Source organism: Embiotoca jacksoni, unplaced genomic scaffold, assembly GCF_022577435.1.
Source record: "Embiotoca jacksoni isolate LCO1_2020_lvr unplaced genomic scaffold, fEmbJac1.0.p SCAF_40, whole genome shotgun sequence".
Lineage (NCBI taxonomy): Eukaryota > Metazoa > Chordata > Actinopteri > Embiotocidae > Embiotoca > Embiotoca jacksoni.
Window position 1 is genome coordinate 396,901 of NW_027185393.1, and position 26,849 is coordinate 423,749.

Genomic DNA, 26,849 nt, shown 5'->3' on the forward strand with positions numbered 1-26,849 from the left:
TCTCACTTGACCAGTTATTTTTGTTTCTATTCCGGACGCAAGAGGAAGTGACTTTTTGCAGTATATGTGGTCAATGGGTTGAGATTATTGTACAACAATCATGAGATTTAAACATTCATAAGATAAATCATATACGGGTTTTTTGTTTGTGTCGGAGGAGGCGGTGTCGCTACACGTTTAAAGACTTCCGTGTCCTCTCCAGTCGACATACCATATTGTCAGAGGCAGCCAACGTCAGAGAAGCAGAATCTGAGACGCAGCAGTGAAGCCCCCTCCTCCCCGATGTGGATGAAGAAGAGAGGCCATACGTGTTTGTTAGCTTCCAGTATGGCCTCGTTAGTCTTGCTCATGATGGTGCTGTACGGCACGATCAGCACCCAGCCGTCGGTCGGCTCCAGCCTCAGACACGACTACCAGCTGCTGGGAAGGCCCCTCTACAAACTGGACCTGAGCTGGCCCAAGAACCCGGAGCTCTTCACCGGAGAGGCGTTCGGAGTGGCCGTCAACCAGTACGCCGGTGTGGTGTATGTGGCACAGAGAGGTAAAGACAATAATCCATACAGGTCGAGCGAAATATATCTTTAATGCTTTGTTTTGGAAATATTTGTTTTCCCTGATGACATTAGTAAACAAGCATGCTTTAGGAATATGAAATGATTATATTTTTGTAGATAAGATAGCCAAATAGAAACATAAAGATATATAAAATGAATTAGAAGTGTTGGTGGATATTAATCCAGATGTGCAAAATATGTGAGGAGACCTGTATGTAAGTGAAACTGATTCTGAGCTTTGTAAATGCTAAATACGCACGCACACAGTTTTTGTAGGAACTCCCAGTAGAACTCCCAAAACCTCACCTTAAACACTTAAAATTAAATAAATCAAAACTCCACCACAGTCATCCATAACAACTGGGCAGTCCCCTAAATAGTCGACCCGACGTCAGTCTGTGAGAAAAGTTTTAGTCGACCGAGTTTGTCGTTTAGCTGCAGGGTGAAAAAAACAAAAACAAAACTCAAACTGCGCCAAAGTCAAAGATGTTATAAATAACTTAGAAGAATAATTAGTTACCAGCCAAGCCTGCCACTCTAGGAAGGTGGCCCCTTGGGTAATGGGTGACATGTCCAGTGGGCCCTCCCTTCACAACGAGTAAACAAACTCATCGCCTGAATAAGAGTCTGTCACTAATGTCCCCCCTCCCCCTCCCATAGCCACCAGAAAATGTCCTTTGTCCTTGGTCTCAAAACCTCTGTTGTGGGACTTTGGTCACATGATCCCGCATCACGTTAAATTTAAGTGTGTGTAAATTTCACACTTACAAAACGTGTAACTTTCACGCCTAGACACCCCCCAAAGCGGGGCTATCTCACATTTAGCTGTTGTCGACGAGCGTGTCTATTTCACGCTTTGCCGTGATGCTGGGTTGTGTTGGAAGTGAGTGACTCTCACGTGTGATAATGAACATCAGCAGCACGCAGCATCAAGCAATTCAATTACTGTAATCAGCTATTACATCAGATGGGTTTCTCTCTATAATATACTGTCCTACCTCGACCTTAGTGTGCGTCGTGGCCTGAGGTGACCCGTGTCGTGGTGCGCCTGATTGTGCAATGCAGCTGATGTTGACTCCTCGCTATCCATCGCTGTACCGTACCGGTTTGCCTTTGCTCTGTTCTAGGGGACAATGTGCCCAAGGTGCTGGTGTTCACCACAGACGGAGACTTCCTCATGTCCTGGAACACGACCACCCTGGAGATGCCTCACGGGATATTTTTAGCAGATGCGGCCTCATCGAACCCGACTGTGTGGATCACAGACGTGGGGAACGGCCCAGACGGCCACTGCGTCAAACAGTACTCGCCGTCAGGGAAGCTTCTGCAGGTGACGTCTTCTCTGGAATTTGATTTGACGTTAGGAAGAGTTGCTTCTAGAAGCTTGGCTAAAGTCTATAATGTGATATACGGGATAAAGAAACAGGATGTTGACGTTGTTGAATGTTTTCTTGCATGCGTCAGGTTCTCGGGACCCCGGGGAAAGCAGGTGCCGGTTTGGACCCCCTGCAGTTCGACCAGCCCGCTGAGATCTTCGTCCACGACTCCGGGGAGATGTACATCGTGGATGGCGACGGCGGCATGAACAACCGCCTCATCAAGCTGTCCAAAGATCAGGAGGTGTTGTGGATGCACGGAGAGAAAGGACAAGGCCTGGCTCAGTTCTACATCCCCCACAGCGTGACGGTGGACGCCGCCCAGCGGGTGTGGGTGGCCGACAGGGGCAACAAGAGGATCCAGGTCTTCAACACCGTCACCGGGGACTGGCTGGGCACGTGGGGCAGCTGCTTCACTGAGGACGCGCCCTACTCCGTCCGCCTGACCTCGGACAAGAAGTATTTTGTCGTCGTGCAGCTCAACACCAATCAGATTTCGCTGCTGGACGCGCCGCCGGTAGGTTTGATCGGTCAGTGCAGAGTGGTGAGCGTGATCCAGCTGCCCGACGAGGTGAAGCCCCACCTGGTGGACCTGGACCTGAAGACCGGCGCCCTGTACGTCGCCGAGATCGGAGCTCAACAGGCTCAAAAGTTCACCCCCTTCAGTCTGGGGGGGAGTTTCCTGTAGAGCCACGCTGGGTTTTATCCGGAGAATTGAATGTCCAATCCGAAAAACTAACCGTGCCAATTATTAGCATCACTACTTCACACGTGGATTATTATAGAGTTTGCAATCAAGTGATCCAAAAAAAAAAAAAATCACAGTATGGTGAAACTTAAGCTAAGATATCTATTGTATCCTCAAACATCCCTGTCTCCTAGCTGTACATATTACTCTACTATATTGCATCTGGATACATTTATTTTCTTTAAATCAACTGAATAGGAAAAAAAGTCTTTTGTTTTTTTTAGTAATATCCACTCTTGGAGGAATAATAATGATTTAACTCAAAGCTAAAGGTGAGCAAGAGCTTGTTTCAATACTAAAAAATGTCTGTTGAAGCATGAGACAGAACGCTTGTTATTTTTAATTAATGGATCATGTTTCCAAACAGAATCCTCATATTAACCTCACCTGGCACACACAGCAAACCCTCGTGTCAAAGTCCGGCTTTACAAAAACATAGCGCTTGATTGACGAGAAAAAAATTAAATGACAAACTATTCATTTAAAAAAATAAACATTCATAGCATCTACTTTTAAACTTTAAAAAGAAGCTGTGGTGTCGTTCCATTCAGCTAACCATTCATGGTATCTGCTGTTTAGAAGCAGATAAATGTATTCTACTACTTTCAACAGATAGCCCTCTTGCATGTTAGGACTCTGACTTGAATGAAGCATGTGAAAACATTATCTGCAGCTTCAATTATTTCACCCAGAAATGAACACACTGCCGGCGTCTGTCCGTCAGCAGTACGGTGGTACTTGGTGAAAATGAAACCCTCTTGTGCTGTGTTCTGTAACAGCTGCACTACAGCGTCCTCAGACGCTTTTAATTAGAAAATTCTTTACATCCGTTGTTCCTCCTTTTCTGCTACGTAGCCAAGATGGTGACTGTTGAGGGTGAAAAGTCTCCAGCGTTTCTCTCATTTTGTTTGGGACCGTTTTGCGTCCGTTGTCCGGGTAGCTGTAGTGCACGTTTCTGTGCTCGTCAGTGTGAGCACAGTGAAGGTTTTCTTCTGGCTACGCATGTGCTGCTTTCTAACTTTTAATTATATTCAATAGAATTCAAGTTAAAGTGAAGTAACTGAGATCACTGGACAGGATGTCCTTCAGTAAACCTTGTTAAAGCAAATTCAGATCAGTTGAAAGCAGATGACAGAAGCAGGTAACTAAAATAGTTATTAGTTAATAGTTCACAAAGGTATCATATTGTTTGCTATCAGTGCATTGTTATAAATGATCTCAAATGACTGCGTATGTTATAGGGGTTGAGCTTTTCATAGTTATTTTCTATTTTGTGCAGTTGTGTATTTTTGCCGACGTTGCACTCTTTGAACAGATCAGAGCCTCTCTAAAGTATTTTCCTCTCTTTGCTGCAGACACTTTAACTCGATTGTGTGTTGTTATTTTTTTGCTGATTCAGCCTGTCACCTGATGTACACATGCTTAAAAGGCTGGAACTGAATTGTTTTTTCACACTTTATGTTCTATAGATATGAAAAAAAAATCTTAAAGCACTTGAGAATATAGTGAATAAATATACTATTGATTCATTCTTTGTAAAATGACTTTGGCACATCAGCTTCCTTTCAGTAATAATATTTCTGTCTCGCTGTATATTCTCTGTTACTATGACATTAATGACATTATTGTTACTGAGAAATATATTGTCACAGTTGAACTATTTCTGTTGAAAAATGGATTTATCTGGAGATTCAGTGAGAGGTGACACTCGCTACTGCTGCAATAGGAAAACTGTATATAGTTGTAGCATCTTTTATTGCAGTAACTGAGCTTTATGAGTGTCAACAGTGTTAACATTTCCAGTTTAACCCACGTCACCAATTTGCCACATTGAGTTTAGTTCAGTTGAGAATTTCAACATCTCCAGCATTGCAATATAATTTCCAAAGCAGTTTCACATTTTGACCTATTTTTCTTCCATTACACTAAACGTTAAAATATGTAAATGTGTATGGATTAAATCAAATGAATATGACCAACACAGAAACTTCAAAAGAGTGGATAAAAAAAAGACATAAAACTAAATAAAAACTCCTCTGTTTTTGTTTGGGGATGAATGTAAAAGTAAAGAGTGTATTTATGGATGGTAATGAGGATTTCATTGTATTAATGGTTCCATTACAGGACACCATCTTTTTTTTTATGAACGAGGCCCTTTGGAGCCTTGATGCATGTTATTTGCTGCATCTCATACTGTCCCCAGACTTTTTGGATCTAAATGTTATACACTTTAAATCAGCAAATAGATTTTAGTCCCTCTCTCAAATCTAGAAGGACTACTTTTGGATCTTTGGAAATATCATATTGGAAAACCTCTGTAAGAGATTTAAATACAGCTACACCTGTCTAATGATTTCTTAACTTCCAATATGACCAGAAATACGGGTTTGGTTGCCAGTTTGTGGAACACGTATTCTCTTTTACTTATCTGAGGTAGTTGGGCGCCACTTTGTTGTTATTAACATTCAAACTCCCATCAAATATTAGAGCTCATTAAAAATGGGCCTCTACAAACTTTTCTCAGATATCTAATGATTTATCTGTTTTTCGCTTGGCTTTCCATCTCTTCTTTATTTGTGAAGTATTTTTTTGGGTTCATGAACTACAATATTAGATACACACTGGACATGATTTTCTCTACCTTATTTCTGATGTTTTATTTCTTTAAGGAACTCTTCTTATTTGATGGGGTTTTGACATTTTACAATTCTCAACATGGGAAAAGACAGAAAGTTGCCATATATAGTCGAGTCTGATAAAAAAAAAAAAAAAAAAAAAAAAATGTTTTCGATATATTCCTCATATATTTTGCCTCAGTGAAGTATATGTTACTCGCTCTGCTTATTTTTTCCCATCGGCCACTTCTCTCTACTGTGACGGTTTGTGGGTGGAGCTCAGGGTGGAGGACTCAAAACACTGACAAGCAGGCAAACTGATCATGACCACGACCATACATTTTGTGATCTGAAATTCTTTTTTTAATTTTTTTTTTATTGAACTTTCATATATGTTGCCTTGTTTTGTTTTTGCCAAAATCTACTTGAAGCTTTTTGTAGTCTAGAAGTGATTCAGTTGTTTTTACATAATGCGATTGACGTAATTTCCACCACTTCCTTATTGTTTTAATTGATTTACATCGTCATGGTCTGAAGAAGGCTGAGTGTTTTGTCATGATGAATCACATATCTAATTGTCTTGTTATAAAATATGTTTTTGTGGTGTCTTTTTATTTGATTTTCAGGACTGTTACGACTTATTATGAAACAGTCTGATCTCATGATAATTGAAAATGATTTAAAATGGCTTGAAAATTGGTTCATTTTCATATGAGGATCATTTTTGTCATCTAAAGTCGTGATTTGGAAGTAATACGTATCAGAATGAGTCAATTGTTATGTAACAGTCTGTAACTACAATGTTGACTGTAATTCCATGATGCTATTGGTGTTATATGTAAAAGTGGGAGGCTTTTGGATTTCCATTTCCATTTACTGTGTACATTCATGTATGTTGTACAATACTTTCAATAATATCTTGTCTTTTTTTCAAATTGTTGCAGTGGCAGGAAAAGCATCTTAAACTTCTTACAAATAAAAGTAAAACAGTAAGTGGGCCCGGAGAGTACGGACTCCTAATTGTGGGTTTAAAGAATATGTAAGTTAACTGTGTGTTTGTTTTGTGGGCCATGTCTGTATGATTTGTTTAAAAACTTTCAATGATAATTTTTAAGTAATTTCGTAAAGTTAATTTTGGTGTCTTTACTGTCCCGACTGAATGGGAACCCAAAGACGGATGATTATTAAAAGATTAAAACCAAGTAATCGTAGCAGTGTCTCATTTTCACTACGAAGCGGTTGTGTTTTTATGATAACAGACGTCTGACAGCAACGATTGCAGAAACTGCTTTTGTGTATTTTTTCACAAATCTCAGCGATTTTAGAGCTTAATTATTTATCTAGAAAATAAATCTTATTTGTAGCAACTCTATTTATTACTACTGTATAACTGTAGTAAAATATGACCCATATATACCAACATACAGTGGAGTCCAGAAGTGTAAGACCACATTTAAAATATGTTTTATTTTTGGAAATAAATTTGAAAGACTTTAAAATATTTAGAAACACAAGAAGTCCTGACATGTAAAATGAAGAAATATTTCAGATGTTGTTGTGTTTCTGGCTCAAACTGATGGAGATTTAGTGATTGTGTTAATTACTTTGGACAAAAGGTCAGATTCCTTGGAGCTGTACTCCTGTTGGAGCAGCGTTCAGATGACACTCAGATTAATCTGATCGTCACAGGCTTGTTCAACTAAATCAACTGATGGCCAATGATCACCTTAATGTGCCTCAAGTTTCCAGCAGCTCACTAATGAGCCCAAACACACCTCAAAGCTTTGAGGAGCAACGTGAAGACCGAAGACGGCCCAGGAGTGCTGACTTTCCTCCTCAACCTTTTTGAACATTTATGGGTCATTTGAAGACTGAGAAAATATTCCTGATATCACGAAAAGCTTTTTGAAACATTGTCACATTGCAGGGATGACATGGATTATCAGGTTTGAACAAAAACGGGGGCAGACCAAATACTTTTTTGAAACGTTGAGTATTTCTTTCTCCCAAAACTATTACGCTGATATTATTTGTGATGAATAAAACATTATTATAATTGTCTTCTTCCCCGGTGGTCTCTGACTTTTGGAACCTACTAGTGAGTGTGAAGATTAATGTCAGTGTCTTTAGGTACTCCCAGCTATTACTGCCTTAACTTTGTCCCATATATAAGTTGTCAGGAGCAGAGCCATTGATAGTCAGTGATCTGGCCAGGGTGTGGACTAGAGATATGATGGTTTCTAAAGATGGATTAGAGGAGATTAAAGATGTGCATATGGATCAAAGATTATCCATATATCAGCATGTTCCTCAAAAAATACACATTACTGATCGGCACTTAGTGGTGTGGATGAATGAAAGTCCTTTGATTTTGGTAGATTGCTCCATTAGGTGGGTATCATATTGTACCACTAGGTGGAGCTCAGTTCATTTAGTTTGTTCTTCCTTCCTGTCTCTATACTTTACACTCCCATGAAGATATACATCATGTCACATTTAATTGTTTATAATATTGTAAGGTCTTCACTGTAACCTGAGATGACTTATGTTGTGATTTGATGCTATATAGATAAATAATACGTTTTCCTTTATTGACTTTCTTGGTTTAGTGTTAACGGCAGCTGGAGTGGAGGTGAACGCAGTCTCAGTTAAACTACGTTTCCTGCTTTCAAATTAAATTGTAACAACATATCTAACATATCCAAGGTCATGCTGTTATAGTTTTTGCATGCATAAGTGTGCTCTGACTTCCAAATAATTAGATTTTCAAAAATATTTTGTCTTACAGCACAAATAAGATCAAATGTTCTCAGTGGAACATTTGCATTTGCATTACAGTGAAATAATAATATTAATACTAAGTTAATTTCTCTTTAGGCGTCAGCTTGTTGAAACAGCCAGAAAAAAACCCTGTTTCAAAATGTATAGTTGAGCCTTTTCTAACCCTTATTATACATAATTAATAGCTTATTATATTATTGTATTTCCTCAGACCCCCAAAACCAACCAGCACTCTCGAGCTGATCTGATTCACCAGAAATACAATGTTGGTATGAAGCTGCAAACTTTTTCAGTCAATATTCTTTTCCCCTTCTGCTATCTGTTACCGTTTTTAAAATCCCAGCTACAACAACAACAACAACAACAACAACAACAACAACAACAACAACAACAACAACAACAACAACAACAACAACAACAGCCATTAATTTAATCATGCAAAAAGCAGGCCTCCTTGGTTCTTTCTGGTGTTTTGCCATGTTAACGCCAGGGCTCACCTCCTCACTAATAAAAGCTCCACCAAAACAAGGTCCCCCAATACTACTGAAGGGCACTGTCGCTGCATCCGGCCACACATGACTGGGATTATTTTAATGAAATATGAACAGGCCAGACCATTTCCCCCTGTAGTAGAATGATGTATGGGTGCAGTCAGAGCATTCTCCAGCACGGTGGGGATAGGTCTGGTTATGCAAGACTATTATAGAGCTGACCGGCATCATTTTTAAATATGATTACCTGTTTAAGTTATTTTTGACCCATCCAGTTTCCTGGTTTTCTATGACTGCGTACTTAAAATTAGTTTTTTCTTCTGAAATTGAGGACAGACAAAATGAAGCAATTTGAGTATGTCATATTGATAATAAAATAGATGTTGGTTTCAGATTTACACCACTCCTAAAATGGAATAAAAGGAGCTTGCCTGAGGTTTTCTGTGTGTTAATTACATGACACACAACTGTACAACAAATGAACTCAATAAGATTTTCCACTTCCGACTTTGAAATATCAAACAAATTTGTGATTAATCCAATTATGTTGACAAAAACAGGGTACCTGAGTAAACCTGAGGCCTTTAGAGCTCCATCAGCCAGAAACTTGAATTACAGACACAAAAATTTGTATATTTGAAGTGTGATGAAACAAAAATAACCGTAAAGATTTCCAAAAAGTATTTTCTTTTCTTTTCTAAAACTTTAATTCAGTTGCTTTAAAATAATAACTGTTTTTATTTTACCATTACGAGGCTGAGCACATTTTGAGGTTAACCTTGAGAACATTTCCAAGGCCTACGTTCAAGCAGAGCAGTGTTTCCAGCTGCCCTGCCGCTCTGCCCTCAGCGCTGTCTGACAGGAACTCTGTAGGCGTCCATGCAAACAACAGACAAATGTGAATTGAGTCATAGCTCATTGAATAAAAGATAGAACTGGAGAGAGACTGAGAGAAAGAGCAGTGAGAGCTGGGAGGGGTTGGAGAAGAAAGAGGGGATCTATGGCGAGAAGAGAGGAGGACGGCTGTGTGTGAGAGGGAAAGGGGTCAGATGGAAAAGGAGATGAAGGGGAAATGGATGAATATCATACAACACAAAGCTTAATAACACAGTGGTGTCATTGTTACGAGGACAGCGGCCTCTTAGCACAGGAACACCACTGAAAGAAGAGAAGAGCAGTGGAGGGAACATGGAGAGATGTGGCAGCTCTGCAGTTGGAGCTGTGGACACCTCGGACCGACACACCAACCCTGATGATAGGGCTCACTTCTCCTCAACATGACAAAAAAAAATGTCCTATTAGTCCTATAATTATTACATAGTTTTTGTGAGTCACAGAGGAAGCGTTGGGACGAGAAATTAAGAGTCCATGTTCATTTTTGCAGACCAACCTCCCCCATTTATGTATTAATTTGTTTTTGTTCAGCATATTTTCACGTCTTATTCCTCATGGTGCACGGTGTCTTTTTTGCAGAACAAACGTCAAGTGTCTTTATTCATCACATGCCTTCCTCTCGAATAACTTCTGTTGAGGTATTTGAATCCTAATTTAGACATCACTTTTGGGCCTTCATTTTTTTTTGTTCCAGTAATTGCTAATTCAATATCCATATTAAGACAAGTACATAATACATGTTTGTCTGTTTTCACATAGCCAGCAGATCTCTCCACTCTGCTGTGGTAGCGCTGAAGAACAGTCTGGCTGCATCCGTTTATCATTCGGATTTAAGAGGAAACTAGAATTAATGCCATGTGGTTCAATGTCTCCACCAACCGGTCAAGTTGCAGTTTACATCCAAGTTTGACAAGACTCATATTATATATTCAATTAAATTTTCTTTTTTAGTGACAGTTAAAGTCCAAACAATAACCAGTATAAGCTCGGCTTCACCATCACAGCAGACAGAGCAGCTGCAGCTCTGCTCACAGCAAGAAGCTGAACACTGTCGGGGATCGGCCTTTTAACATGAATGAGCACTAAATGCACAACTTGTCACATCATCTCTAATTCCTGTGTGTGTGTTACAGCTGACATGGACCAACACACTGTTCATGAGGACCAGAGCAGCTGAATGCAAACAGACATGTGGCTCAGAGCAAACGGAAGAAGAAAAGTATTGCGAGGGAACGCAAAAGTAGTCCTGAAAAAATCCTCCCCTGTGACCCTTTAGGCTAGGGGCTCCGTACACATGAGCAACAGTAGGAGGGAAAACTTTCCCTTAACAGGAAGAAACTTCAGACAGAACCAGGCTCAGAGGTCGGCGGCCATCTGCCTCGACCGGGTTGGGATGAGGGGAGAGCGGAGAGAGAAAAAAACAGCATAGAGAGACAACAACAAAAATAAAGACTGGGGCAGGTTAGTGGAGCCATGTAACCACACATGTACCTCACATACACCTCCAGAGCCAGCGATACGTGCAGAAGGAGCACAAACTATGACCAAGAGAAGGCGTAAGGTTAATGAGACGCAATAGTGTTCAGTTTCAAATTGGATTCAACGTAGCAATGGAGCTGCTAATTACCAGTCAGTGTGTTACTGAATGAGAGAAATTGATTTAAAAATGTGAACTGGTTGGAGGTGAATTGATTTAATTCTTAACACACATCTTCAAACTGACAGCACAGAAGTTGAGATATGTTCTTGATATATTTAGCATCTTAATATTGTTGACAGATGGTATTTATAGATGCTTTTCTGTGCTTTTCTGTTATCCCATGTATTTATATTAGAATATTCCAAAAAGATGGTGACCTTTCCTGATTGTACCCCGTTTTCAGCCAAAGCCAGCTGTGATAGGCTCCAGACTCAATAGGTGTTCAATGACACGTGATGGTATCGCTCACATTTCTGGCATCAGTAACTCAATGTACACTTCCATACAACCTCTCTTTACATGATCAATGATTAAAACTCCTCATACACAAAACTCAAAATAGATCTTAAATAAGATCAACACCAGTTTCAACACTTTTTAGAAATGGAGCAGTTTCTTTGATTTTGAATTGACAAGCATGCAGGCATAACTACTCTTCACTTATTTAACTAATACAAGATTTATTGAGAAATATGTTCTGTATGTAGGTGCAGGTATGAATTTTATATCTTTATACATATTGCATTTAGGTAGCTTGTTGTTGTTACTGCAAATAAATGGGAAAACAGTCAATATATATATATATATATATATATATAATTTGAGCTGTTATATAAATGTAGAGGAGTTAAAAGTGATATATTTTTCCTCGAAAATGTATCAAAGATACTTTTATAGAATGTTATATATGATTCTATTGTTTAGCATTAAACTGTTTAGCATTAAACAGTAGCATGAAAATGAGGTATATTAGGTATATTCTGTCATCTTTATTGCTTACCCTGTATCTTTACATGCTGCTGTAGTGGGAAAATGTCCCCTTGTGGGATCAATAAAGTATCTATCTATCTATCTATCTATCTATCTATCTATCTATCTATCTATCTATCTATCTATCTATCTATCTATCTATCTATCTATCTATCTATCTATCTATCTATCTATCTATCTATCTATCTATCTATCTATCTATCTATCTATCTGTACATTTTCCATCACTGTCTGCATTTGATAAAACAATGATTTTAATTCTGTTTAATCTGCACATATATTATTATCAGTCACTTTGTTTAAAACAGCCCTTCATGCCCAGCGGGGCTCCAGACCACCTCGACCTGCGGAGGTCGAGCCCTGTTCTCCAGGAAGCTGCTGTTTGTGAGGTTTCCCACTGCGTTCCCACTCAGGAAAAGAACATCACCTCCTACACGCTCACATCTTCCTGTCGCAGGTACTTCTGCCCGTCCTGCACACTGTGCAGCTGTTAACAGTGTGTCCATACTGTCAGTCCTGTTGACTTCCATATAATACAGTGGAATGTGAGTGTAGGAGGGAGTCTACTTTGCACACCAGGATGGTCACACCGACACACACTTTCTGCATCCCTGTCCACCTCACACTTTGCCTATCACACACGTTTCTCCCTTTATCCACGCTCTCAGTCTCACGCAGCCTTTGTTCTCCCTCCATCTTCTTGTTGTCTTCTTCCTCTATGGTTTCTGCCTCGCTGGCTGTTTTGCTGACAGTCTCCAGCTGGATGTCTTGGCAGGGAGAGAGGTGGGATCCCGAGTGTGTAGGCTGATCTTTAGAGGTCCTCTGTATGGGGAAGCCCACACAACACTCCCACACACCTTCCCCACTCACTCAGGAGGGATTCCAGGCACCACAAAGAGCACTTCCTTGTTAGAGGTATTCATTTGTTAAATGCTTCATATTAAAGACTGACCTGCCACTTTCCTTTTCTTTTCCAGTTTCTGAGGAAGAAGAGGATCAACAAATGTTGTTATTCTAAGACTGAAGCAAACATCAGCTGACATTTGTGCCTGTGTTTAGTTAGTTAGTTTTATTGTCATCAAATCACATTCAAATTTTCAACTTCCCTCATTGCACCAGCTCCAAGCCCTTATGCGCATCTGAGGCTGATTTAAAGCATTAGATTCTTCTTTTAAAACCATATCCATATTTTTTTTTTTCCTGGCTGCATTATGTGGGCTTAATTAGAAAAGCAGTTAGACTTTCATGTTGGAAGACGAAACAGTATCGCTTAATATTTCTCAACTTTCTAATATTTCTGAGGTTTTCTGGGCATAAGAATGTAACAGTAAGATTAGAGATGGTTAGTTTAGTTATAGGTCAGCTCGCTGTGATGAACTTATGAGCAGTGTAAAGAACTGCTCCATTTAAATACAAAAACTGACTATGAAATGTAAAAGTGAATACAAACAGGGGGTCGGGACTCAGACTCTTGTGTTTAAAGTCCTGCATTATTATTATTTTAGTCAGATGCAGGACAAGAGAGTCAGTTAAACAAAAAGGAACCATAGCGGTAGAAGAAGAAGAAGAATACTGAGACTCAGTGGAGAGATGCATCATCTCACTAGATTACACACTTGTATCAATAAGCAAAAGAGGAATAACAGAGTTGGAGACATGTCTGATCATTTTAACCATGCAGACCACAATATAAATGCTTTAAGATACAGCAACAATGAAAAGGCTATTTATTTGTTTTCATACATTGACTCCAAATGTCTTTATGATTTTGTTATAAAGCCTTTTTTTCGTCTAACTCCTACTGCAGCCGTTCCTGCCAAGATTCAGATTGGTCACTAAAATAATTTAAATTTAAAGATCCACATTTGATACTTTTAGGATTTAATTTATCAAATATTTCAATTTGAGATTTAGGTCATTTAAAAGGAATGAATGACTATTTGTTATGTTGGCCATTTTCCTGGTGAAGACCTGGAAGGATCAACACATGGCCTCTTGGTGTTTTCCACTATTAGATTGATATGTCATCTTCTATAGAACAATCTAAGACACTAGTGTAAGAAAAAACTTGTATTAATCTGCAATGTGCATTACAGTATTCATCACCCCATCACTCTTCTATGATCTTATAGATATTTCTAGGCAAGACTATCTATTGAAATCATCTTGATAACACCTTTCCTATTACTTCACAATTGGAGAACTGTTATAGAAGCTGCTGACTGATTTCCTGCAGAAAGCTGCAGGCATGGACACTACAGCTGCTGTGTCGTCATTCCTGTCGTGTCCTGTCAAAGACACAAAGACAGTGTAAGATGGACGACATGGTGCCATGTATGTGCGACAGTATCTTGATATATTCAAGGATGTTGGGTACCATCAGACAGCTCCTGGCTAAAAACAGTGAGATTATTAAAGCATTTTGGGAGCAACAGACTAACTGACAGAGCGACTTTCACTAACACAGACAGATCAGCTGGGTTTACTCTGTAGGGCCTGGAGAATAGCAGTCCTCTGGGGGGGGGGGGGGGGGGGGGGGGGACAGCAGGGGGGGCAACAGAGTACACTAGCAACTGCCCCCCCCTCCCACACACACTTACACACTCATACACACACACACACACACAGACACTGTAATGTGTCTGAACAAGGGTTTCATGAAGTCTGAGTTGATAGTAATCCACTTCAGTACATTAAATACAGTAAAAAGCAAATTTCATGATGGTTGTTGAAATATTTCGGTCGCGGCTGGAATCACCAACATTACTATCAGCAGAGCCTATAAAATGCACTGAGAGCATTGAAACCAAAACTTTCACCGCCTCTGGAGAATCAACGTGTTCTTGACACACAAATGTTCACTTGACAGTTAAACTAATTTATTTATCATCTGGATACCTTGACTATTCAGATATCTGTCTTTGTATCAAAGTGTAGGTCAGCAGGATAGATGGACAGACTGCCTCTCGGAGAGGCCAGAGAGAGCAGCAGGGAGGAACAGAACATGTGGAGCTGCCAGCTGGGGGGAGGCTGGGTGGAGTAGTACAGACTGTCACCTGGGAGACAGATGGCTCTCCCTGTTCAACCATCCCAGACATGATGAGTGTATCAGTGTACAGCACAGGGTGTGTGCTAAAAGTGTTATGTTTAATATCCAAATGGTAAAAGCATGGCATTTTTATATACTAGTGATCACAACCATGTTGTCCAGCATGGCAGTCTGTGATTAATGCCATCAATCCACCCCTCCTCTCTCCTTCTACTGCCCCAAAATGGCCTTTGAACTTGGTGTCACAACCTCGGTCACGTGATCCCACGTCACATTTACGTGTGTCTAAGTTTTTATGCTTTCAAAACATGTAACTTAATGCGTAGACAGACTTTTACCTGTGTGTAGCCTTCACGCTTACACAGCGTGTAACTTTCACGCCTGGACAGCCCACCCCCCCAAAAAAAACAAAAAAAAAACAACAACAAAAAAAACCGTGGTGGACCGGTGTGTCTACTTCACGCTTTGTTGTGACACTGGATTCACCTGTCAGACCTTCTAACCTGCAGCCTTTCCCATCTCTTTATGCTCACCCATCCTCTTCCCCATCACACCCTCATCCGCCCTATTTCTTCCTACCTCACTCGAGGAAGGTGCCTCCAATCATAAAAGTCTTATCACAAAATCTTTATTACTAAAACTCTCATTACTTCAATAAATATTTCTATTCACTCCTAAATCTCTCCTTGTTGAATTACTTTCAGCAAAGTTTATATGACCTTTAGCTAACAATGAAATCAATAACTTCTATAGTTAACTATTAATCACTTTTAGCTAACCGTTTAATCCATTTCCTTCATTGAACATTGCCTGTGTATTTTCATCAGGTATCTAACAATTCAATTCAATTCAATTCAATTCAATTCAATTCAATTCAATTCAATTCAATTCAATTCAATTCAATTCAATTCAATTCAATTCAATTCAATTCAATTCAATTCAATTCAATTCAATTCAACTTTATTTCAATTTAAATCACAACATAGGTTATTTCATAGCACTTAATACATTAAAGTCCTTACAGCAAGACTTTACAATATCATACAGAGAAACTCAACAATTTAACAATTCCCACATAAGCTAGGAGAGAAAAAACTCCTCTTTAAAGGAGAAAAACCTCCAACAGAGGAAAAGAAAAACTCCCTCTTAACAGGAAGAAACCTCTGACAGAACCAGGCTCAGGGGTGGGCGGCCATCTGCCTCGACCGGTTGGGGTGAGAGGAGAGCAGAGAGAGAAAAGGACAGCATAGAGACAGAAGAGAAGAACTGTTGGTGGAGATGACAAGCGCAGAGCAGAGACATGCAGCTCCATGACGGGACATCTGCAAAAGAAAAAACAGAAACTACGTGAGCGAGGGAACTGAATGGAGACAACAGATAATAATAAGAAACTATGGGAGAGAAAAAGATGATGAGGTGTGAGTCAGTTAAAGAGTAGGAGGAAAGAAAAGAAGCTCAGCATGTAACGAGGTCCTCCAGCAGCCTCGGCCTATAACAGCATAACTAAGGGTTGGTTCAGGTCTACCTGAGCCAGCCCTAACTATAGGCTTTATCAAACAGGAAGGTTTTGAGTCTAATCTTAAAGCTAGAGAGGGTTTCTGCCCCTCCAACACAAACTGGGAGCTGGTTCCACAGGGGAGGAGCCTGAAAACTGAAGCTCCGCCTCCCATTCTACTTCTGGAAACTCTGGGAACCACAAGTAGACCAGCGTACTGAGAGAAGTGCTCTGCTGGGATTATATGGTTTTATAAGATCTCTAAGATATGATGGAGCCTGGTCATGTAGAGCTTTGTAAGTCATCAAGAGAATTTTAAATTATATTCTTGATTTCACAGGAAGCCAGTGAAGAGAAGCTAAAACTGGAGAAATGGAAGTTGATGCAGTGCTTCCTGATGACATCTCCTAATGGAAGCATGTACAAAGTAAAAAGTATTGGACCTAACACTGAGCCTTGTGAAACTCCATAACTAACTCTTGTTTGTCTGGAAGATTCATTGTTGACATGGACAAACTGGAATCTATCTGATAAGTAGGATTTGAACCAGTCTAATGCAGTTCCTTTAATCCTCGTAACATCTTCTAATCTCTGTAATAAGATCATATGATCAATCGTATCAAAAGCAGCACTGAGGTCCAGAAGAACAAGTACAGAGACGAGTCCATTATCTGAGGCTAACAAAAGGTTGTTAGTAACTTTCACCAGAGCTTTTTCTGTGCTATGATGAACTCTAAAGCCTGACTGAAAATCTTCAAACAGATCATTCCTCTGTAGATGATCACAAAGTTGATTTGCAACAACTTTTTCAAGGATTTTAGAAATAAACATCAGGTTGTAAATTAGTCTGTAGTTTCCTAAAACAGCTGATCAAGAGTCGGCTTTTTAAGTAAAAGTTTAATTACAGCCACTTCAAAAGCCTGCGGTACATAGCCGGTTACAATAGATAGGTTGATCTGATCTAATATGGAAATATTAATTAAAGGGAAGACTTCATTAAAATGTTTAGTTGGGATGAGATCTAACAGACAGCTAGAGGATCCAGATGAAGAAATAATTCTAGTTAACTCAGAGAGCTCAACAGGAGAGAAATGTTCCAAGTTTACATCTGGTCCTACATTTGCTTCCAGGGCTGCTGTGCTTAACATCACATCAGTGATGGTGGCAGGAAGGGTCGGCCCGATTCTCTCCCTGATAGTAAGAATTTTATTAGTAAAGAAGTTGATGAAGTCATTACTGCTGAGAGCTGAAGGAATAGAGGACTCAACAGAGCTGTGACTCTTTGTCAGCCTGCTACAGTGCTGAAAAGAAACCTGGGGTTGTTCTTGTTGTCCTCTATTAATGATGAATAATATAAAGTTCTGGCCTTACGAAGAGCTTTCTTATATAATATTAGACTCTCCTTCCAGGCAGGTGAAATTCTTCTAAATTAGTGGAACTCCATTTCCTTTCCATCTTTCTAGTCGCTGCCTAGCAGAGCGTAGTTCTGAGTTGTACCATGGAGACAACTTCCTCTGGTTCATGACTCTCTTCTTCAGAGGGGCGACATCATCTAGAGTTGTAGCAGAGATACTGCAATGTTTTCTAGCAGATGATCCACTTGTGTGGGACTAAGATCAACGTAGATGTCTTCCACTGCTTTAACACACGGCATCGAAGAGGATAAGCATGTAACTGCTTCCTTAAACTTGGCCACGACATCATCTGACAGACATCTACTGTAGTGGGATTTATTCCCACATGCTGTGTCGTCCATTAATGTAACTTCAGATGTTAATAAGAAGTGGTCCGACAAAACAGGGTTTGGAGGAAATACAATTAAATTTTCAGTTTCCATCCCATACATCAACCAGATGGAGGGTGTGGTTGCCACGGTGAGTGGGCTGATGAGGCTATCGTTGTCCATGTCAACATGAATGTTAAAGTCTCCCACTATCATCACTTTATCTGAACTCAGCACTAAATCTGATAAAAAGTCAGAGAATTCAGTTAGAAACTCTGAATAAGGACCAGGTGGGTGATAAACAACAACAAATAGAATCGGTTTCTGTGCTTTCCAGTTTGGGTGTGAGAGACAGAGTCAGACTCTCAAATGATTTATAACTAAGTTTAGGCTTTGGATTAATTGATCAACTTGAGTGGAAGATTACTGCCACTCCTCCTCCTCCTCCTCCTCCTTGGCCTGAATCTCTTGGAATATGATAATGAATATGACTGGGAGGAGTTGCTTCATTAATACTAACATATTCTTCCTGTTGCAGCCAGGTCTCTGTGAGACAGAGTAAATCAATCTGATGATCAGTTATCAAGTCATTTACTAACGGAGATTTAGACCAGAGAGATCTCATATTTAATAGTCTGGTTTTAATAGTCAGATTTGTTTTGATCCATTAATTTGGTAGGATCAATTTTTATTACATTTTTATTGATAGATCTTTTCTTGAGTTTTTTTAAATATAGGTTGTCTGGTTACAGACACAACCTCTACAGGATGTTGAAGGTTTTGGGTGAGTGACAGCTCTAAAGAAGCTGCAGAGGAGCTGTAAGACTGCAGCTCTGCGTCCTGGTCTCAACCCTGGATATCAGGTTTTTGGGCTGTTAAGAGACATGGCCATATTTCTAGAAAGAAGAGCTGCACCATCCAAAGTAGGATGGATGCCGTCTCTCCGGATCAGACCAGGTTTTCCCCAGAAAGTCTTCCAATTGTCAATGAAGCCCACATTGTTAGCGGGACACCACCTTGACAACCAGCGGTGAAGTGAAGACGTACGGCTGAACATATCATCACTGGTCCGGTTAGGGAGGGGTCCAGAGAAAACTACGGAGTCCGACATTGTTTTTGCAAAGTCCAGAGCTTCATATTTCTGATCTGCGGTTTCTGACCTCACCAACCAGCTAATTGCCCCCCCTCCTGTTAAAGGGGAGTTTTCCCTTTCAACTTTGGCTCGTGGTAACGGTTGAATAGTTGGGTTCTTCTCTATGATATTGTAAGGTCTGGACTTTATTATGTTAAGTGCCCTGAGATTATTTATATTGTAATTGGCACTAAATAAATAAATTGAATTAAACTGAATAAACTGTTTATCAGAAAACCCTTAATACATTTTTTAGCAAACTTTTTCTTCCATGTAGCTAACAATTGAATCCACTACCTTTAGCTAGCCATTCAATCCATTACATGTACCTAACTACTTCTGACATTACTTGTAGCTAATGTTTACTTTTAGCAATTTCAGCCACTTATCTATGACTTTTTAGACTTCCTTGTTTTTTTGCTACATAGTTTTAATGCACTAAGACACTACTGGGTCACCACAGAGCTGACTCAATAAAGACTTTTTCTTTTTTAATCAAATTATAGTTGAGAAAACCTTTCAACTTACCCCTTGGGAATTGCAAAAGCACCCTTGGTTAGGAATCACAAACACAATGCTCTACTGAAAATTTAAAACTGTTAAATCCTGTTTGGATGACTTACTGCAGTTCCTGTTTTTTTTTTTTTTGCCGTTGTTTACCACACTTTTCCGGTTATAGGAATTCTTTACTTCCTGTCTTTTGGTCCATTTCTGACATTTTGTGATCAACTGCTCCATCTGAGTATTGCTTTCCAGCATTTGCTCCTCGTGTTTGTCCTCAGGATTTGTGACTCTGCCCTTCTCATTGTTTTTTGGACTTTAACCTCTCCCCTTTCTGGATGTGTTTGCTTGGTTTAAACTGCTTTTCCATGAAAACCCTTTTTCTTGTTCAGTAAAGATGCTGACTTTATGAATCTCCAGTGTCAATCTCTGCATTGAAGTCTCCGTTCAGCCTTAGAGTCCTACAAAAACCGGAACGGTATAAAGACTGACATGACAAACTTCTTAAAGAATAGCGTGTATATATTTTCATTTTGAAAATTGATTTGAAGTTAAAATCTTCCTTCCACTGTGAGATAGTTACAAAATTATAAATAAACAGATGAAAGGGGGTGATGAAGGGGTATATCGTTCCCTTGCAGAAGCATCGCATCAGTTCCTGTGGATGGTTAAACATTAACAGGCTTTCCATCAACAAGCTGCCACTGTGAATAGAAGTGAATGTAGCTCCTGCTCTCTGTTGCATCCTGAAGCCCTGCTGAGACAGACAGCCGACCGCCAGAGTCTCATCACCAAAGAGCCGTTCAACAGGATCCTCTGTCTTTGTTTGACTGGACGAACAAGACAGGGATGACAACGCGTCAGCCATAACGGCCTGGTCTGTAGTTTTCTGCAGGAACTCAAACTGCCGGCCGAGGCAGAGGAAGTGAGGAGGTGGACGAGACGTGGTACACGAAGCTTTCAAGCACTTTTCATGAAGCAGTTGGTTGTCAACATGGTGGCCTGACAGCGGCAGTTTTAACCAGGATTGTTTCAGTGGTTTCACATTTTGCCCATTTACAAATCATATCAATCAAATCTGTTCTGTTCATGTCTGTAATATTGCCTTCCGTTTTTCCATATTTTAATTCTTCTATTGCCTTCATGTCTTTTCTCTTTATGTTTGTTTGTTTAGTTACTTGTGTCATTTTCCTTTGTCTGAATAGAGAGTACCATATGTGTATAGAATATAAAGCCTTCTCAGAAGAATATGTAACTTTGGGGTGTACAAAATATTTTTTAATAAAATTGAAAATTAAACATTTATAGTCTTTATAAATGTGAGCATTAGTGGGAAATCAACACCTAAACTTTATTAGAACCCCCAAGTACAAGACACAAGAAAAGTCATAGAGATTGTTGGCAACAAAGAAGGTGCTGAATTTGCAAGATGCTTAATTTTCAAATGGAAAAAAGAAATCTTCTTAAAAGATTGAAGAAGCAGTAATACATGTTGGAAAAGATGTTTGTCAAATAAGAAACGGATATCAGTTTAATCTGCGGGGGTCAGGTGCCGAAGCAGATCCAAGTCAAATGGTAATCTACTGTTAGATCACCCATTGGTTTCTGAACTGCCATTTTAAGGCCTCAAGTTTTGCATTTCGGTCGTCCTCATCTTGATTTTCTGGTGCTAGAAGTGACTATATTTGGATGAGCTGTGGAGGAGCGAGCGGTGGATCTGACTTGGAACCTGCGGACATTACTCCCGCCCACCTGTAGCAGAAATCAGACTGTACCCTCAACATGTCAATCAAACCAGACACGCCCCCAAATATATTGCTTTTTAAGGCCTAACATCTAATAAAATATGACAGTATTTTTAGAGGCACCACCAGAAATCTTATTATGTTGACCAAATTTGTAAATGAGATCATAATAATTCAATCTAATTTGATTTCAAATAACTTTACATGTCATGACTGAAGTTAAATGGCACTTCTGCAGAGGCTTCACTCTTCAGACCCAGAAGCTGCATCCCCTTTTAATATACAGTCTAAGTTGTTATCCTACTCCAGCATAAAGACCCAAAGCAAAGAACAACAGTAAATGCTTAATCAAAAGTGCACCTGCTAACATCTCCATAGCTTCCTCAGGTGGATCATCTTTTCTAATGCTGGGAAAGATGGCAATTGTATTAATGTGATTGGTTCATTTGTGTGGGACAATGTTCATTGTTTAACAGTAAAAGTGCTGTAACTATTTAATGGAATGAAATATTTGGGTGCAGTGACTGTTTCCTGAGGTCTGAGTATCACAGTGAAGTTGCCATGTTTGGTGCCATTGTGTGTGAACAAAACTTGTACCCACCGACTGTATCAGGTAAAACCCTATCCCAGGTGACTTTGGGCAAAGGTGGGGTAAACCCTGAACACAGAAAGCCAACCTTTCACACTAACATTCACATCTACGGACAATTTAGCCTCACAAAATAACCCAGTACGCATGTTATTGACTCTGGGAGGAAGCCAGAGCACCCTGAGAAAACCCACACAAGCAAAGGGAGAACATGTAAACTCGACACAGAAGGTCACAGCCATACAGCAGGTTCAAACCCAGACTGAAAATGTCAGAGATTTAAGATGTATGATATAACATCTTACTCATGGGTGAAATAAAGGTTACCAAAAAACTCTGTTGTGAAGCCACAACATATTGATTGCTGTTAAAGTTATGACCGGAGAGTATTGATCCAGCAGGACATTTGCCCATAGCAGACACACCTCAGCCCTGACTATGAATATTTTAGGACAGAACAAAGAAACCAGAAAACGGGTCATCATCAAACATTCTTTTAAAATGGATTAAAAAGAGTAAGCAAAAAATAAAATATATAAAAATATATAGTTTATCAGTATAAACTTAAAAAAAACAAGTTATGTATAGTATTTTGTTTTTTGACCACAAAACATTAGAAAAACAACATCTGTATTTGACATGAAATTAAGGGATTACATGAAAAGACCACATCCAATAGCTGGGAATTAAAGTAGCAATCCATCCAAATGTACATAGATGAAGTCTAAACCAATAGTGTTTGGAGAGTTGCACATTTTCTCTGTGCTTAACACATTAAATAAAAAAAATAAATAATGGAATCTACATTAAAGTGATTTCTCTTAGGTTTAATTTGAGCCGGTTTATGAAAGAAGAGGGCTTTATTTCCCACAATGCTCTTTGAATATTGACACAAACATACTCAAAATAAATGTGAGATTTGGCACTTTCAAGTCGTAACCATTATTATTCATGAATATAATTATTTTTAACCAATTGCATTTGTCCAAATACTTATTGTGTCGCCTGCATTCTTGGATTTTTCACATGGAGAGGTCTGCTGCCAGCGTTATATGCAGATGACAAGGATAATATATAATCTCTGCAAAACAATAGATTGACTGTTGTTGAGAAATCTCACATAAAATCATGAAAGGTCACACAGTCAACACATTACCCAATTTATACCAATTATAAAGTGATCAGAAATGGCAAAAACTGCTGAATATATTTTTGCTATATAGCCTGCTAAAATTACAAAGAGAAAAAAATATTGTCATCCTAGCTGAATGTGTCATGGAGAAAGTCAGTTTTAATCTATTGGAATCACAGCCATGTATGATTTTAGTTGCAGCCATAAAAATGTCAAGGCACAGCTGGAAGATAACACAAGCTTCATCAGACTCAAACAGTCACTGACAGAGTTTATCTGGACATCTTAAGTAACTAAGGGTTAGTGCTGATGTACTGCAAACACAGTCTTGTCAAGCTGTAGACATCCTCCTGTCTCCACCTCCCAGTGATTGTCTCTACCACAGTGACATCAAAGTTAGTTTAGGCAGGACGCTACGAGAGATTTAACCATTATTTCAGAGTGACATACATTTGTATTTGATGGTGACTCTGCTCCTGCCGGCAGAGCCTAAAATCCACAACATTTGAATGAATGAACATAATATGAACAAAGAAACTATTTCTCCCAATGCAGGAGGATGCTGAGGAGGTGGGTGACATGAATTGCAGGTTTGTAGTTGGCTAATGCCGGAGCGATGTGGTGTGCACAGAGCAAGCGTAACGTGAATGAACGTTGCGTCAGTTATGAAGCGCACATTTAAAGATGGGACAGACCAAAGACATGAATGATGGGACAGAAATATGCTCCTCAGTCTAACTAACTTGGTGCCTGACTGAACAAAAAGCTCCATTTTGGGCCGGACACTGTCAGCTTTAGACAGTATTTCAGAATGACATCCATTTATGTTTGTGGTGACTCTGCTTGAATGATGTTCTTGAATCTGAGCAAGCATGACACAGACAGTCCCTGAACTCACACAACTCTTAAACCTGCGCTCCCAAAGGTACTGGATGAGCTGAGTCACCTGCTAGCACAGTGTAAATAAAATGGAAGAATGGAGTTTTGTATACCGACAAGTGTGTGGCATTTCCTTTGAAATTCATGCAATGCCAGATTGGATCAGTTAACTCAAACCTTTATTTTGTATTTCATCATTAATTAATTAATTGTCAAAGTGAACAAAGAACACTTTTCTAATGTACTGAAATCAGTAGAGGAGTGAACATAAGTAAATCACGCACATTGAAAGCCCCCGATGGAATTAATTTATTAACAACACTGATGAAGAGCAATGTACTTGAAATGTCACTGACGTTCTGGTTTCAATAAATGAATTGCATCAGGAGCTTTGAGTGTGAATGATTTACTTTGAAATCAATTATTACATGGCCTGTGCTAATTTTATTTGTATTTTATTTTAATATTGGTACATATATTTTCCATATAGTTTTATTTTGCTTGGATAAAAAAAGACAGAAGCGTACCTTCATACTAACATCCTGGTTTCAGTTACCACTATTGTAGAGTCCAAGACTCGATGGGTTGGAGCTGTTTCAGCAGCACAGAAAGGACTGACAACATATTAGACAGACCCCATTTTAAAATTGGCCAAATTGATCAAGAGTTCTTGAGCAGTAGAAAATTTGTAAAGTGAGCTGCAGGCTAGTCAAGTCCAGTCCAGTCCGCGTTGCGCTTAACTTAACATGTGGATTGTGAACACAAACTGGCCCAGGTTTAGTTTGCCCTTTTGTCTTTGCATTTTATCCCTTTAGGCTTCCCTTACAAAGATCATATGTGCTTGCACTGTGATACTGAAAACAACAAACATGGACTATAACAGCTGATAGCAAGACTGGTGGACAGGGAGTGGTTAGGATTAGAGGAACTACACTAATCTGACACAACATTAAAACCACTGACAGGTGAGAAATCCAGTACAGAATCCTCACTTCATTGGCATTACCAAATTCAGTTGTTATTCAAGGGTTGTTGGTTTATTTTAATAGTCCCTTTGGAGACTTTAATTTGTGGTGCCGTTGAACAGTACTAGGTTTTACTGAGATGTTCCTAATATTTTGGCCTGCATTGTGTTGATAGAATATTAAGAACACCTCTCGGTATAAAGCAGTGCAGTTCAGCAGCACCGCAGATTACAGTCTCAAAAATGACATTAAATATCCAACCCAGCATCGCGACAAACCGCACGTCCCCTACAGCAAAACATGAGCTAGCCACGCTTTGGGCTGGCAAGGCCGGAAAATTACACGTTTTGTAAGCGTGAAACTTACACGGGCACGTAAATGTCACTTGGATCATGTAACCAAGGTACCATGTGGGGAGAGGTTTTTGAGGACAAGTACAAAGGACATTTTTTGGCGGCATTAAGAGGTAGTCAAAGAAAGCCAGGGGGATGATGTTCAAATCCAGGAGGTCCAGGTAGGACAAGGTTTCTTGAGTTGTTTTTTGTTTCCTATCCCCAAGCATGTTGTTTGTCACTGATCCCAAGCATGTGTTTTTGCAAAGTTTAATTTTCCTGTAAATGTCATGGCTCTAAGCATTCAGAAGGTTTTATTTTAATCCACTACAGAAACCCCTAGACAACCCAAAGTTTGGCTGTCTCACATTTTGCTGTAGTGGACGGGTGTGTCTATTTCACGCTTTGTCGTGATACCAGGTTGAAATATATCAACACCTCTCTCAATCAGATTGAATAACTACTAAACAATCCTCATGAAAAGGATTTATTGCTGGGCAAATGTACATTACTTTATGCTTCACCTGTCCCTGGTTTATATGGTAACCCAGCTGGGAATGAAGCAATGCTTTCATACTGTTTTTAGCACTATTTTACCAGAACGTTACATTGCAACATTCTCTAAAAACATTCTTAACATAATTCTGGGAACAATAAAAAAACAAAAAAAAACGTGCTACTGCCAACATTTGACAAATTAGGGCATAATGTTACGTAAGTTCTGAGATTGTTATGACAAACATTTTCGTAAGTTTACACAAAATGTTTTCATATTGTGCTCCGAGATCACTATTCTATCTTTTAGTAGAACATTCTGGGAACCAAAACTTCCTGCTGATAACATAACTAGGACATAATATTCTGAGAACGTTTTTAGAAGAAAGAAATCCACCCTGGGATGGCTGATTGGTGTACGGTGTGAACAGAAAGAGGACTGAGGCCCCGTCAGAGCTGAAGTGGACCATTAATTAACTCATAATGTGAACGCAAAGAGAAATGAGTCCCTTTTCTGTCGATCCACTGAGTTTGGTTCGTTTAAAGAGGACCATATGTGAAAACACCTTCCATCTTCACCCAGACATTTTCCTTCCATATCACTGAGGTAACATTTCTCCATTACTCCCTCAGTGAATTTACAGCCCGACTGTTTCTTTGGATCCAGATTAAACAATATAGTTTGCAAGAAAAGGGGATGAAGATTGAATAACTACAAAACTAATATGAGAAATGGTTCTCCGAGTTTCTGTACATTCCTTTATTCTGAAGGGAGGGAGAGATTTTGTTATATTTGACTCTCATCAACCTCAAATCCCATCATCTGCACCATTCAATAAAACAGTAAATACATCAGGATTGGCTCCGAGGCCTCTCTACCGCA

At 39.5% G+C, this 26,849-nt stretch overlaps 1 protein-coding gene across 1 annotated transcript; it reads left to right on the forward strand.

The window, feature by feature from the left end:
- The first annotated feature begins 18 nt into the window (after positions 1–18).
- Positions 19–6,499, forward strand: LOC138209799 (NHL repeat-containing protein 3-like). Its single transcript, XM_069168607.1, has 3 exons — positions 19–541; positions 1,682–1,884; positions 2,019–6,499. Exons 1-3 carry the CDS (start codon positions 283–285, stop codon positions 2,616–2,618), a joined length of 1,062 nt encoding a protein of 353 aa, XP_069024708.1. The 5' UTR covers positions 19–282; the 3' UTR covers positions 2,619–6,499.
- Positions 6,500–26,849: the final 20,350 nt, after the last annotated feature.

Coding starts and splice junctions, on each gene's coding strand:
- LOC138209799 (XM_069168607.1), top strand. CDS start 283: ATGTGGATGAAGAAGAGAGGCCATACGTGTTTGTTAGCTTCCAGTATG. Junction 542..1,681: donor GGTGTATGTGGCACAGAGAG/GTAAAGACAATA, acceptor GCTCTGTTCTAG/GGGACAATGTGCCCAAGGTG. Junction 1,885..2,018: donor CGTCAGGGAAGCTTCTGCAG/GTGACGTCTTCT, acceptor TGCATGCGTCAG/GTTCTCGGGACCCCGGGGAA.